Source organism: Hemibagrus wyckioides, linkage group LG07 (genome assembly GCF_019097595.1).
Source record: "Hemibagrus wyckioides isolate EC202008001 linkage group LG07, SWU_Hwy_1.0, whole genome shotgun sequence".
NCBI classification, from domain to species: Eukaryota; Metazoa; Chordata; class Actinopteri; order Siluriformes; family Bagridae; genus Hemibagrus; species Hemibagrus wyckioides.
In genome coordinates, this window is record NC_080716.1 from 16,428,068 (window position 1) to 16,443,602 (window position 15,535).

Sequence of the window (15,535 nt, forward strand, 5' to 3'; positions counted from 1 at the left end):
AAAGAGTAGAAAGAAAACAAAAACAGCCTCTATAAACAAATCATCACTAGGGGATTCTTTCAGACATGTAATGTAATGACATTTTATATTGGAATCACAGTAGCAGTTAGGCGATATCCGCATATACCTAAGACTGCAGTTCAAGCCATTTCACTTCTTCATGTGAAACAACTGGCACATGCCATTTAACTGAAACCTTAAAACAGAAAATTTATTTCAGTTTCTGTCTTAGACAAATTTTTAGAGAAATAGGGAAACTCTCGGATGAGGTAATTCTGCTCACAGACAATTTCTCTCAGGCTCCAGGGTCCAACCAGAGAGCAATGAAGCATACAAGGATAAGCATTAACACTGACATCAGTCTGCAGGTTGACAAACCATACTCTGACCTTAAACTCAGTGTCTCCCTGTGGCCACACAAGGCAGAAATAAATTACTCGTAAGCTGTTGCCAAGTTATACCAGACCTCAAATGCACAAAGGTAGCATGCTTTTAGAAAATAGTGCCCTATGTCCATGTGCATGATCTGTTATCAATGAACACTGCCCATGCTCAGAATCTAATGTAAGTTAAAATCAAACCCATTTGTTTCTGCCCAGACACCGACAAACAATATATACCCTTCAATTATGTATATCTCAAGAAAATTTGGATGTATAATATACCCAATTCTCTATATAGCAGGCAAGGTAGGAGGCATGGAACAAAAGGTCTCCATGGTGATTCAAGGCCACAGTGTTACCACATTCTGCAGCCCCCTGACAGGACAGGAAGTGAACACGAGTGTTGTCTGTGAGACAGGAAATTAGGTCATTTGTATTGCTAAGCAGACAAGGCGTGCAGTTACTGAACAAAATTTCCCATTAATGGTAAAAAAAAAAATTATAACCTATAAATGTGACCATGCTTCACAGAAAGCTGCCAGAAGTGGCATTTATAACAAATGGTTGTAAAAGTCCCTTTAAAAAATCATTATCATCAGACATCAAAAATCTGTAAGTTATTAACAGCTCTCTCATACTCACACTGGCAGGGACATTAAGATATAGGTTAATATCTTAGGTTAATTATCTGTAGATAGTGACTTTTGAGCTGTGGCATTCAGAGACAAACACAAGTGTACTAAAACAATAAAATATCCCCACAGAAATGGTTATGTGTTGGCTCACTTCCTAATTTGGTGACTAAGGAAATGAAATGACATCATCTTTCTAAAACCATAGACTTATGTCATATGAGGATGACATATCGCTCAACACTATGTCTACAGACTATATCTGATGTACAGATGAAATACGACACATTCATTAGAAAAATGATTAGGCTTATAGGCTTATGCAACAGCGTGTTTATGTAGTTACATCTGCCCATATTTTTAAAAAAATATTTTTTCCTACACATCAACAGAAAATAATGACCGAATTCTACTCTTCCTGTGAATGGGGTCTTTCACCTGTCTTCGGGTAACTGTTTTATCCTAGTCAGGGCTGTAGTGGACCTGGATGAAGGGAACAGTAATCATGAGGCCTGAATTCACTCTGGACAGGGTGCACCATGTACACACAAATCTATTCACAACCAGGGCCAATTAGATTCCGTTCTAATGTTTTGGGAGCTTGGAGGAAACTGAAGAACCCAGAAGAAAGACAGAGGGACACAGGAAGGACATCACACAGACATGAACACAGTAGTATACAGCTCTCCGGGTAAAAAAACGCAGACAAAATATGTATGCTTGGCAATACCATCCCAGTGACAAGGAAAAGTCCAGTGTAAATTAAGTTTATTTAAGTAAATGATTATAGATACTATAAGAGAAGTATGAAGTTCATGAAGCTTGAAGTGCCAGTGCATGGAAACAACAAACTGTTTAATACTTGCACCTATGATTTATCCTACCTGCTGGTACTACAGGGGTGGAGCAAGTGGAAAAAGGTAGGCCTATGAGCAACAATCTATACAGTATAACAGTGTTAATATACAATATCAGAAGTAAACTTAAAACATTAACAAACTTTCCTTGCCTACTTTTTTGCCTATTGAGGCATTACCTACCTCTAAACATATTACAGGGTGTTAGTAAACCCATGCTGTTTGTCTCACGCCATTTTGACCATTTAAAGAAATCGTTCTAGCGGCGCGCAGTTTGTGCCATATTTGCGAAATATACGTGATACACATGAGCCCAGGAGAGCTGCGCACAGGTTGGCAGACTTGATTTACCCAAGCGCACCCAAGCCGTTACATTAGCATTAGATTAATGAATCAAACATTTCCACAAATTGTTGTATCAAACATCGAATCCATGTAAAAGTGCGGTTTACTGTCTGATCATAAGTCTCCTCATAAGTTTTTGTTAAATATTTCCAGCAATATGTTGCGCCTTTCAGAAAGCAGTAAACATTCAGATGATCCCTTAACCGCGCCGGTGCGAGTATGCAGACCTAAGGGTTTTATACAGCGTTGATGCCAACAACATGAGTGCAGCTGTATGTGAGCTACATAAACAAGCTTGTCCATTTGTATTTCATTCTACTGTATTTAAATATATGCATCTTTTTGTGTTTAGAACGTGTAGGAGGGCAACATGTTAATATGAAGAGCTGGTGAAATGTTATAAAGGGTTTTTTATTTTGTGCATCAGCTCTCACTTGAAAAGGCGTTGCTAGGAGACAGGGTGGTGGTGCTGATGTCAGAATTTAGATGCATACTTGTTATATATTTTTTCTATAAATAATTAATCTTATTATTGAAACTGCAGCCAATGATAAATGTCTTTCAAATTTCGTGTTAAATGTTTTTTACTGTCGTTTTGTGGGAGACAGGACTGGGAGACACATCAAAAGGCAAGATTACAGCATTTCTTGTCAGACCTGGCAATATTAGGATCCTTACAGGTTGGAGAGCAAAGCTATTACACAATGCATTCATTTAAACAGTCTTGTACTAAAAGTATCAGATATCTAAGTGTTGCTTGTGCTTCCTTTCTGTCTGCAGGGTTTCTATTATTTTCAGCCCTGGCTGAGGGGGAAAGAGGAACTGGTGCTGACTATTGTCAATGAAGATCTGGTGAGTTTCCATCTTCTTCCACCTTTGCTGATATACATCACTGATCAAAAGTCAAATTCTTGTCTAATGGTGGTAATAAATAAAACATACTTTGAATGGGAACACAATATTGCTTTGATCTGTGCTTATCTCTCAAATTATAATACACCGATCAGGCATAACATTCTGAGCAGTGAGAGGTGAAGTGAATAACATTGATTATCTCTTCATCATGGCACCTGTTAGTGGGTGGGATATATTAGGCAGCAAGTGAAAATTCTCAAAGTTGATGTGTTAGAAGCAGGAAAAATGGGCAAGTGTAAGGATTTGAGCGAGTTTGACAAGGGCCAAATTGTGATGGCTAGACGACTGGATCAGATCATCTCCAAAACTGCAGCTCTTGTGGGGTGTTCCCGGTCTGCAGTGGTCAGTATCTATCAAAAGTGTCATTTATGTCCTGTAAGTCCTTTGAGTCCTGTAAGTATCCTCTAAGTCCTGTAAGCTGTGAGATTGGGCCCATGGAGGATAGCTGGAGATAGCATGAAGATGCAGCCTCGACGGGTCATGGCTGTTTTGGCAGGTGGTCAAAATGTTATGTCTGATCTGTGTATATATCTTTAGAGATGGCCTTCTCCTGGTTTTCCTGCATCAGTTGCATCATCTTGCACCAGTCCCACTTGCAGTAGCACTTTCAGTCTGGACAGTGACTATGCCAGCTCTCCATTACCTGGTGAAAGTCCACAACACAGACCTCAGTCTTTTCAGGCCTCTCAACAGCAGCCTAGCAGGTAGAGGAGAACAGACCAACAAAAAAAAAATCAAATCACATATATAAAAATATATATAACACATATTCACAACTCTGTTGTACCTGTTATAGGAGTAATGACTTGCCTCTTCTCCCAGCTTCACCCAGTGAGAGGGAGAGCTCTGTGCCAGTGAGTCACCTTTGAAATTACATATATATATATATATATATATATATATATATATATATATATATATATATATATACATATACACTATATTGCCAAAAGTATTCGCTCACTCATCCAAATAATCAGAATCAGGTGTTCCAATCACTTCCATGGCCACGGGTGTATAAAATCAAGCACCTAGGCATGCAGACTGTTTTTTCAAACATTTGTGAAAGAATGGGTCGCTCTCAGGAGCTCAGTGAATTCCAGCGTGGAACTGTGATAGGATGCCACCTGTGCAACAAATCCAGTCGTGAAATTTCCTCGCTCCTAAATATTCCACAGTCAACTGTCAGCTGTATTATAAGAACGTGGAAGTGTTTGGGAACGACGGCAACTCAGCCACGAAGTGGTAGGCCACGTAAACTGACGGAGCGGGGTCAGCGGATGCTGAGGCGCATAGTGCGAAGAGGTCGCCAACTTTCTGCAGAGTCAATCGCTACAGACCTCCAAACTTCATGTGGCCTTCAGATTAGCTCAAGAACAGTGCGCAGAGAGCTTCATGGAATGGGTTTCCATGGCCGAGCAGCTGCATCCAAGCCATACATCACCAAGTGCAATGCAAAGTGTCGGATGCAGTGGTGTAAAGCACGCCGCCACTGGACTCTAGAGCAGTGGAGACGCGTTCTCTGGAGTGACAAATCGCGCTTCTCCATCTGGCAGTCTGATGGACGAGTCTGGGTTTGGCGGTTGCCAGGAGAACGGTACTTGTCTGACTGCATTGTGCCAAGTGTAAAGTTTGGTGGAGGGGGGATTATGGTGTGGGGTTGTTTTTCAGGAGCTGGGCTTGGCCCCTTAGTTCCAGTGAAAGGAACTCTGAATGCTTCAGCATACCAAGACATTTTGGACAATTCCATGCTCCCAACTTTGTGGGAACAGTTTGGAGCTGGCCCCTTCCTCTTCCAACATGACTGTGCACCAGTGCACAAAGCAAGGTCCATAAAGACATGGATGACAGAGTCTGGTGTGGATGAACTTGACTGGCCTGCACAGAGTCCTGACCTCAACCCGATAGAACACCTTTGGGATGAATTAGAGCGGAGACTGAGAGCCAGGCCTTCTCGTCCAACATCAGTGTGTGACCTCACAAATGCGCTTCTGGAAGAATGGTCAAAAATTCCCATAAACACACTCCTAAACCTTGTGGACAGCCTTCCCAGAAGAGTTGAAACTGTTATAGCTGCAAAGGATGGACCGACGTCATATTGAACCCTATGGATTAGGAATGGGATGTCACTTAAGTTCATATGCGAGTCAAGGCAGGTGAGCGAATACTTTTGGCAATATAGTGTATATATATATATATATATATATATATATATATATATAGAGAGAGAGAGAGAGAGAGAGAGAGAGAGATATCTATATATATCTTACAGTGAGATTTCATTATTGTACTGATAATGATGAAAAATGTGCCTAAATACAGGAAATTAATCGCACCCTTTTCCTGTTGGCTGGCTATGCTAAATACGGGCAGCCATATGCATGGATACGATCCAATCATGAACGTTTGATGAATATTAGAGGTGCTGATTCAACGGCCAAAGATACACCAATGAAACTCAAATCCATCACAGACTGGGTTTTAACTTCTCAAGGTTGGCAGACATTCTGTTTTACTTTACATCAGTATTAAACAGGAAACTAAAGTGAATGAGTCACTTCTTTGTAGTGACACCAGAAAAATATGTTCTATTGTGTCTTTCCCTAACAGGAACACGGGTGTGGGATGTGGTTAATGAGTTGGTGGGTCTGTGCACCATGCCACCTCCAGATAATCCTTTCTCATTGGATATGTGCTACCTCCATACCCTTCCCCTCCCAGAGCGCTTCCTTGCCACTGGAGCCCTCCTTAACTTCTTGGAGATGATTGTGGTTCAGGGAAATCGCAAGGAAACGTTCTATGATTTAGGTGGGTGCCATGCTGGATATTCTGAGCTTGCTGAAACTGGTTTTACTGTAAATGGAATAAGAGCAGTAGACTAACAGGGTATATACACTGACCAGGCCTAATATTGTGTTGGGCACCTTTCTATCAGAACCAGCATTAACTTCTTCAGTAATTTGAGCAACAGTAGCTCATGTATTGGATCGGATCACACGGGCCAGCCTTTGCTCCCCACGTGCATCAATGAGCCTTGGCCACCCATGACCCTGTCGCCAGTTCACCACTGTTCCTTCCTTGGACCACTTTTGATAGATACTGACCACTGCAGACCGGGAACACCCCACAAGAGCTGCAGTTTTGGAGATGCTCTGATCCAGTCGTCTAGCCATCACAATTTGGCCCTTGTCAAACTCGCTCAAATCCTTACACTTGCCCATTTTTCCTGCTTCTAACATCATCTTTGAGGACAAAATGTACACTTGCTGCCTAATATATCCCACCCACTAACAGGTGCCATGATGAGGAGATAATCAGTGTTCTCACTGCTCATAATGTTATGCTGATCGGTGTATGCACTACATTTCTGGACACAAGCTACTGTCAATTAGCCAATTAATCAAAGTTCTGTATTAACAGTCCTTATTTATTAGAATCTATGAAAGTATAGTCTGTTCTAAAAATGGCTATTGTATCTAATACTAAAAATTTCTCATCTCTTAGTTGTGGAAGAGATCAAGTCCCTGAGACAACTCCATTTTCAGAGTCTCACTGAACTCCTGAGATGCCGTAATATCCAGAGGAGGAGCCTCTCAAAAATGGATTCTTCAGAGAAGCAGCAGTTTTTGTCAAACAGCCATGACTCTGGAGATAACAACACCCACTTTGAACAGAAAGTAACAGTAGTAAGCTCTCAGAGGCAAGAACCAGATATTTAGATGCAAAGAAGTCAGGTTTTATTATATGAACTACAATTATGAATTTTTAGTTTAGTTTAGTAAAAGTTCTAAATGTGTAAGAAGTACTCTTTATCTCACTGTAGATTTAGAAACTCTTAGTTGCATAGGTATTGTACAGTCATCCTATTGTATTTTATTAACTTTACTCAGGACTTCTACTTCAGATATTAATATATAGTAAACATTTTTATTGCAAATGTTTGCTGTTGGTTTAATTATTGTAATTGCTTTATTGTCAATCTGAGGCTGCTGACAGCCCTGGATAAAATGTATACTAAAGTTGATTAAGCCTGTGTTTGCCAACATTGTGGGGATTTTCAGTTGGTTTTATGAGGGCATAAGCCCTTCACTGTATATGACAACTTTCTTGGTTAGCATGTTTGTCTTGCACTGCCAGGGTTGGGGGTAAGCGTCCTGTCTCCGCCCTGTACAAGTGGAGTATGCCTGTTCTCCCTGTGCTTTGGAAGTTTCCTGTGTGTACTTCAGAGGTACTGGGAAGGAAACCCCCCAGTCATATATTGTGGGCTGATTGGCATCTCTAAATTGTATGTAGTGTGTGAATGGGTGTGTGACTGTGCCTGTAATGGGTTGGGACCCTGTCCAGGGTGTCCCCCGCCTTGTGCCCAGAGTCATTTAGTATAGACTCCAGGTTCCCCGTCACCCTGTATAGAATAAGCAGTACACTTAGGACACTGTACATAAACACTCAAATGAGACTGACTCAGGCCTCTAATTCTCTAAGATTTTTACAGCAATTCCAGAATAAGAAAATCAGTGAAGACAAGGTTTTTGTTTTTTTCCCCACGATAATACAGAAAGTGATGAGACTTTGGCACATATTGTTAATGTATAAAAGTTTAATTTCGGAAAATACACATTATATATATATATATATATATATATATATATATATATATATATATATATATATATATATATATATATATATATATAAAAAAAATGTACACAAAAAATGTAAAACAAAAACATGCACATTCATTTGACATAAAAAAAAAAAAACAACCCTTGAGCAGACATGCAGATCCTGGTGGCAGGCCTGGTGTCCTTGTATTGTGGGTTACACTTTAATATAAATTAGATTAAAACCAATGATAAAATATCCAAAACATAACTGAGCCAACTGCCTGGATGTTATCCTAGTAAGACTCTGTACGTCACCATTAAATATGCACATACTTCCAATTAGAATATGCATTAACAACATTGGCTGTAAAAAATAGCTTCCTATGAATTAGCAAGGTGATGCACAGCAGTCAAATCTGTAGCATTTAATCCTGTTGAATGTACTTGGTTTATGAAGCCACACATACACAGGACTGGTGCTCTTAATGCTAAAATTTGCACACAAATTAGCATTTTGATTTCACTAGCTTAACATGAACAACCAAATTAAAAAAAAGGGTCAAATTTGATGTTAAAAACCTGAAGTCCTGAAGACAGGATGTAGATTGAAGATGGGAAGGAACATAAAGGAGTCCAGAATGGCCCTATTGGAATGCAGGTGCACGGCATGAATACACAGACTGCTCACAGCACATTGTGTTCTCTCGCTCAGTGCACACACAAACACACACTGTGCTACTTATTTTCTCTTGGGAATTTTCTCTAAGGTCCTAGCTTATTACCCCTTATTTATGGTTAGAAGCAAACAAACTGATCTGGATCCAGGAATCTGGAAGATCAAGTCTAATCTCAACATGGATATTCTAAAGCATAATCCACCCAATCCTTTTAAACTCAGCAAAAGCCATGCTGAAAAAAGTGGCTTTCCTCTGGTTAGAAATTGCACCAAAAGTACATGTGAAATTGTGTGTAACTTGTAATTGTAGTGGTTTGCAACTACGGTTTTGGGTGGTATTATGGATAGAACTCCCATTGCAACACTGCTTCCTGCATCCTCCCTGTTATTACACAAATCCCTGATGCAACATGCCTAATACTAAATACATTCCTGGTTTCGGTGTTTCTTCCCACCATTCAAGCATATTATATTTAGAGGGAAATAAATTATTAATAAACCTAATTAAAAGAGCTAACTTTATTTTAAGCCACTAGTTAGGTCAGCTTTACTTAACTTGGATAATATATATTTATCTTCATGTACTTGCATGCAAGTCCATAAAGGTCTTGAGATGAAGATACAAACAATACTGCTATCAATTAGACAAGCAATACATAAAATAAAAATGTCCAGCATATAATCTATGAACTATTGGCTCACCCACATTGTCAGTCATCAGTGTCTCTGCTCTAAACGATGCAAGAACAGCAACTTTGGCAACAGTTCACACTCTTTAGACTTTCATTGCCAGAAAGTTTTTTCGGAGTCAAGTTATGACAGGTCCAGCCGTTGTCATCTGTCACTTTGTTGGGATGGTGGGAATGGAGAGAAAGTGCCTTCTTGTTGGTAGGATCCCATAGGGGTCAAAAGGTCCAGCAGCTGGGAACCTCACTGCCAGTTTTCACTGGCTGAGCCACGCCTGGTGATGGCTCTCAGAGGACTGCGGGAAATTGAGCCCTTCTTCTTCCAGCGCACTGCATATACAAAGTACAGATATATGGTGTTACATTCAATCACAAAATATTACACGCTTACATACAAGAATATGATATTCCCCATTCATTCATAAACAGTTTGTTTTTATTAATGTAAGCAGCAGATAGGTTTCCCTCTGTTGAGCTTACCTTTCCCCAAACTGGCTGGCAGCGTCAATCCTTTGGCAGCAGCAGGGGTGATGTCAGCCTCATCCTCCTTAGCAATGCCCTCTGCTTTTGGCAGTGTAGCACAGCCACCTTGCCAGTCGTTTAGTGCCCTCTGAAATGAGTTTGCCAGACAGGCTGTCATATCCTTTGCCCTTTCCACACGACTACACCAGAACACCCTACACTGCAGCTGCTGCCCAGGCTGTCTGCAGATATAGAGGAACACGTTGGGATGAGCTGTGTGTGATGCGCAATAGGCAATATCGTGCAGGTAGGTCTTAGTGAGCTGCCTCCCTGTGCTCAACTCTTTCACTTCCACATAACGTGGCCGGACCACAAGAGCATGGTCTTTGGATAACTTTCCAGGAGCACCGTCCAGCAGCCGGTTGATGGCTTCCTCAGCCTGCTCTAGGTCTAGGGAAAAGATCTTTTTGGTGCCTAGGTAGTGCACTTTGAATATGGGGTCTCCATGGGAAAGGCTCTCTGTGCGATCCCGTTTAAAGTGTCTGCGCAGGGCAGCAGGCGAGTCCTTCAGGGCCTGCATTAAGTGGAAGGAGGCTAGAGACATGTTGGGAGAGTCTTGAATGTGACAGATGCTTTTAGAAGAAGAAGGATCCTCCTTCCCTTTCGGTGATCGTCACAGAACAAAGTGCTAGGATTTACCTCCAGGATCTGAGAGAGAAAGAAAATGAAAATATATCAAGTAGGCATCTTGTGATACATCATTGCTTTATACTTAGTTACTTGGTAGGATTTGTCTAGAAAAGGCAATAATTGTGGCATGGCTATGTGAGATTTTCACAACATTCAAAAATCGCACACTAATCACAAACTATTTGAATGAGCAAGGAAAATTATTTTTCAGCATGCCAAACTGCAATTGGCACATTGTTGATTGGTTATTTTTAGATAAATACTTTGTCAAGCATTTATCCTTCCAGTGCTCTTCTACATTATGACACATTATATCGGTTGGCTAAAAATTGTAATTCATAGTTGCTAACTGTACTGGGAAAAAACACACCACCACCTGATGTCTATAGCTGCAGAGTTAACTACCTGCGTTTTGTATAAATGAAAAATGAAGAAACATTTTCTAAACATAAATGTTTAACCATAAGCATTATTAGATAAGTAATGGTTCCCTCTGCCATCCCTGGATCAGAGCCTTTACCAATAAGCTGTTATTGCCTCATAAATTAAAATACGCCAGGTACAAAAATCAGCTTTTACCCTGATGTCTTGCTATATTAACTAGATTCTTGACCTGGTCAAATAAGAGGGCCGGACATTTGAATTGCACACGTAAACAACTATATGAACTAATCCTGCCTATATCTGAGATGCAAATCCGAAACTTTACAGACCAGAGTTATGAAAAACAGTCAGTTAACCCTTTTGTCTTCAGTTATTGAAAACACTTCACATTCTTTTTCCCAGCACATTGCATTTACACTGCCGTTCAAACCATTGTTCGGTGTTTTTCCGCTTTCTCCTTTCTGACCCATTATTTCACTATCCCTGACTGCTTCTGATGTTAGGCAGGAACAGGACCACCAGCTGTTAAGACTGTGATGGCCATTGTTGAGCCAGTCACAGACAGGATACAGCTTTAATACACATCCCGACCAGACCCACAAATATTTCTAGTCCAGAAAACAATGGCATGCCTGGTTGTGTAGATCAGATGTAAGGAACACAAACAGGAGATAAGTGTTATACGATTCCAGGTAACACTGCTGGCTCACCAAAAGAGGAGACCATCTCAATGATGTACTGAATAAGTACCAACTTTGATCATGAGGAGGGATTAGTCTACTGGAATGGGAAGGCATGCCGGGTTCAAACATTACTAGACAATACTTTCGCTCTGACCTGACAATCAAAGAGAATAGAAATCACCCAACCCCAGGAGATGAAACTTTCATTTGCTATTGCTCTGACCTTTATCTCTTCAGTCACTTATTCTCACAGTCCTGTCGGGGATATTAGCTGGGGACTTCTTAATTTTTTTTAAATAAATAAATCTAAACATAAAATAAATATGTTTAATTTAAAACTAAAAGCTTTTTATGCAAGACAAGAACAAAATCCTATGTACTTGAGGAAAATTATTTGCCATATAATATTGTTCACTCAAATTATGTGAAACTGCAATTAATACCATAAATGAATAAATGCTGCTGCCATTAAGGTATAGAATAAAAATAAATGTAAAAATAAATGTAAAAATAAATAAATAAATAAATCGTAAAAGAAATGTATGGTTATTTCTAAGCTGGGAAATTCTTGGCACAATCCTACATTAGGTGTCTAGGCTAAAGTTTATTTTCCCCCCACAGTGTAAAGTTTACACACAAAAAATACAGTAAAAAAAATAAATAAAACAAAATAGCAGATTAATAAATAATGTGAAATAAATAATTTACCGATCATCCGCTCTTTCTGCGTTGCCGTGTCCGTACGAAGAAAAAGGGAAAAACTGTTTCCTCCCAGTTTCGCCGTCAAGTCGGTTTCTCACGTTCACAAATAAGTCTGTGGTCTTAGTTTTATTATTATTTTTTAAATGACCACAAAGCTGGTACTGATAACGATTTAGTTTAGAAACTAATAAGTTTGTGGACTTTCTCGGCGCGCAGGAGCTCTGAAGCACACACACACATATATATATATATATACACACACACAAAGAAACGCGCTCCTTCTCCCTTCCCTTCGGACTTTACCTCGATCTGCAGGACAGAACGCGCGTCCACGGCGCTGTATTTGAGAAACGCGCGCGCGTGCACCACCTCCTGCGTCACCACGAAGCGAGAGCGTGCGAGGGGCGGGGCGGTATTCAAAAATCGCATACTAGCGTACTAAATAGTGTGTCAGAAGATTGAGTCACGCCGATGTATACGTACTAATCTTTCTTTTTGTTGCGTTTATGAGTCAGTCTAAAGAAAAAGTGTTCCCCCCCCCCGAATACGCTGTTCAACAGTGCAATAAAATAGCATAAATGGTGTGTTGTCTTTATTAAGCCTACTATTTAGTACGGTAGTATGCGGCTTTGGACGTTATGTGAGGTGCGTGTGAGGCTAGATGATGCACGAGCTCTCTTAAAAAAATGTTTTTAATTTCCCTATACCAGCGTTACACCGACAGCAGTCACCTAGCCAATATGTAAATGCACAGATATCTAGCATCTAGGACAGGCTTGAATGTAAGGAATGACCAGAGAACACAACACCTTTGTGTTTTGTTTTGTTTTTCAGTCTAAACACTGTTGCATGTATCCTGCTGGACGCACACGTATGCCAGACTGAAGAGAAGGACACAAAAACATGAACACACACACATACACACCTATGCAAAAAAAAAAAAACTGCATAAGATCCTATCTGTTTCACTTCCCTGTGTCATGCTGACTAAACATTGACAAACTGCATGAGAAGCATGAAAGCAGAACATCTAATTGTTCCCAAGATTGTTCTATATTTATGATGAGGCCTGATGGACTGAGTATATTAGCTAACGTTTCTCTCAGGGCTTTCTGAGAAACCAGTGAAGTGAAACAGTCTAAACAGGACCATGTGTTGTGAACTTAGAAGAGAACACAGAGCTTCTGTGTAATCAGGGCATGGGTCTGTGAGGCACACCCACCTCCCTACTTTTAGCAGCACAGCAGTGCCATTATTGAGGTACAAATGACGCCACTTGCACCCCCTACTTCCACTAACACAGAAATGCACACAGCACACCACATAAAGGCATGGTTTTCCTGGCACTTTACCGCTATACCGAGCTGGAGAATGACTGACTTTTTGTCTGACTGAGGTACAGGGCTTGACATAACTGAATAAGAGCAAGTCCTGCTCTTGGTGAGGGTGGGTCTGGAAATAGAAATTTTCTGTCTGTTGAGTCTTTGTGTGAATGTGTTTCAGGTATCTACCCTTTGATATTTTTGCTTGATGGGAAGGGGTACATATGTCATATGTCAAGGCAGTCGAAAGTTTAGAAGGGGTTTACTATTTACTATTTTCTACATGTAAAATGTAAGTGCAATTAGTAAATAAAATAAAATAGTAATTGTATATTATTATTATTATTATTATTATTATTATTATTATTATTAAAATTTGACCAAATAGTGTTAAGCAAAGTAGCCTTGTAGGTGCTTTGTACAACAGTTTCGCCAAAATGTTATAGGTTCTCTATACTCTTGTTTTCCTAAATTAAAAAAATTAGTAGAAAACAGTGCATATGAAGCTAGTGGGTGCAAGTGTTGAGGATGCAGAAGATAGGGATAGGTGGAGAGAGATGATTCGCTGTGGTGACCCCTGAAGGGAAAAGCCGAAAGAAGACGAAGAAGAAGAAGTAGAAAACAGTGCAATTAGTGCCATTTTTCTGCATTACACTTCTTATGCAGAAAACAAGATCAGCACCTCGATAATTACTATTTGGTAACTCAGAGTGACAAAGAGTGACTTCTTCTAACATTTAACAAGGTTAACAAAATTGAGAATCTTGGATCACATGTGGATCTTGGATCCTCCATGCAGAACTTTCTAAGCTTCTTTATATTCTTAGGCCAGCACAAATATCCTTGAGCTGAATTATCCCAGTACTCACCGTGCCATCACAAGAGCCAGGCATTTTAGACTAGAGTTGTATCTTTTCATAGTGTACAGTCCCCTTTTCCATCAAACATGTCAATGATATGCAAAATGATCCACAACAACATGCAATGCCAGTTGTAGTTCCAGTGGCGCTTATTGAAGTTCAGATGCTGCATTTTTAGATTACTTTCAGGAAAGGTGATTTTGAAACATCACAACCACAACCACAGTTTAGATCTGTGCAATTCTAAAACTGTGATCATGCATTCTCTTCCTATGATATTTTCTGCTAAATATCATTTATATTTGTTAAGTTGTAAATATAACCCTGAATGTTACTGTATAACTTTCCTGTAGCTCTACACAAATGGTGGAAAACATGGAAATACGCTTAAGGGTGAGTTTACCAGCAGTCCCCTGTGGCACTGACCCCGTACTAATTTCTTGTTTCCTCCTTTCAAAGCCAGAGAACATGGCACGGGTAGCTTGATAATGAACTCAAAATACATTTGTTTACCATTTGTAGACAATTTTGGATAACTGATAACAACTACCAGTCTTCCCAGGATTTAGGATGGTATAATCAAGACAACCATCCAGTGTTTCTACACAGGCCACCATGTATCCAGTTTATGTCTAATTGGACAAAAGAATTTAAACATAAAATAAACCTTCCAACAAAATTGGGAATATCTAAAAGATAAACGGAAAACATTCGTTTACAAACTAGTCCTGAGTTAAAGATTTTGACAACATACCATGACCTCGTTGACACTGTGACACTGTGTCCAGCTTTCACAGTGATTATGATTTGATGTTGTTTTTTGTGAGTAGGGCCGATGCCAATGTTTATTATTATATCGAGGCTGCATCTGTTATGTCACTAAAACAGTAGGAGTGTGTATTTAATTTAAACACAATTCATGTGGTCAAATGTGCTGTGATCAAACATCTTTTATGCAATCCCGGTAATTTTTTACATAAATAATCTGTTGTATCCTCTTTTTGTTGTATCGCCTACATACTGACTCTGTGTGTTCACATGCATACAGACTTCAGCATTCATTCACATAGGCTTTCTGTTGAGCAGTCATGAACACACACACACACACACACAAAACAAAATTTTTGGCACTGGTGCCATATGAATCATATAAACATGTAAAATATATATATATACAAATTTATAATTTTATAAATTACTCAGATTTGCCCTAGGCAAATGTGTTATATTCAGTGCATTTCAGTTTAGTTTAATTGGTGCTGTATGAAGAAACCATTTTAGATTTTAGTGCTTTTTGATCTAGTGCTTTTTATAAGAATTTCCTCCCTTCAGAT

At 39.7% G+C, this 15,535-nt stretch overlaps 2 protein-coding genes across 4 annotated transcripts; one reads left to right on the top strand and one right to left on the bottom strand.

The window, feature by feature from the left end:
* Positions 1–2,291: 2,291 nt before the first annotated feature.
* On the top strand, positions 2,292–7,650 carry si:dkey-19b23.7 (uncharacterized). Of its 3 annotated transcripts, XM_058394139.1 has the most exons (8): positions 2,292–2,489; positions 2,826–2,897; positions 2,998–3,069; positions 3,670–3,836; positions 3,929–3,986; positions 5,455–5,626; positions 5,743–5,940; positions 6,637–7,648. In XM_058394139.1, exons 1-8 carry the CDS (start codon positions 2,478–2,480, stop codon positions 6,849–6,851), a joined length of 966 nt encoding a protein of 321 aa, XP_058250122.1. In that variant the 5' UTR covers positions 2,292–2,477; the 3' UTR covers positions 6,852–7,648. The 3 variants fall into 3 exon arrangements, with proteins under 3 accessions (XP_058250122.1, XP_058250123.1, XP_058250121.1); XM_058394140.1 differs by lacking the exon at positions 2,292–2,489 and having other exon boundaries at positions 2,529–2,897; positions 5,506–5,626; positions 6,637–7,650; XM_058394138.1 differs by lacking the exon at positions 2,292–2,489 and having other exon boundaries at positions 2,529–2,897.
* A 140-nt stretch (positions 7,651–7,790) lies between these two features.
* si:dkey-19b23.8 (uncharacterized) lies at positions 7,791–12,340 on the bottom strand. Its single transcript, XM_058395907.1, has 3 exons — positions 12,026–12,340; positions 9,579–10,268; positions 7,791–9,428 (listed from the first exon to the last, which is right to left on the bottom strand). Exons 2-3 carry the CDS (start codon positions 10,162–10,164, stop codon positions 9,343–9,345), a joined length of 672 nt encoding a protein of 223 aa, XP_058251890.1. The 5' UTR covers positions 10,165–10,268; positions 12,026–12,340; the 3' UTR covers positions 7,791–9,342.
* Between the last annotated feature and the right edge of the window lie 3,195 nt (positions 12,341–15,535).

Bases quoted from the DNA above. Each gene is read 5' to 3' on its own strand.
- si:dkey-19b23.8 (XM_058395907.1), bottom strand. From the start codon at position 10,164: ATGTCTCTAGCCTCCTTCCACTTAATGCAGGCCCTGAAGGACTCGCCT. The intron at 9,429-9,578 runs GTAAGCTCAACA...TTGTATATGCAG, and splicing joins GCCAGCCAGTTTGGGGAAAG to TGCGCTGGAAGAAGAAGGGC.
- si:dkey-19b23.7 (XM_058394138.1), top strand. From the start codon at position 2,772: ATGTCTTTCAAATTTCGTGTTAAATGTTTTTTACTGTCGTTTTGTGGG. The intron at 3,070-3,669 runs GTGAGTTTCCAT...ATATATCTTTAG, and splicing joins CTATTGTCAATGAAGATCTG to AGATGGCCTTCTCCTGGTTT. The intron at 3,837-3,928 runs GTAGAGGAGAAC...TACCTGTTATAG, and splicing joins TCTCAACAGCAGCCTAGCAG to GAGTAATGACTTGCCTCTTC.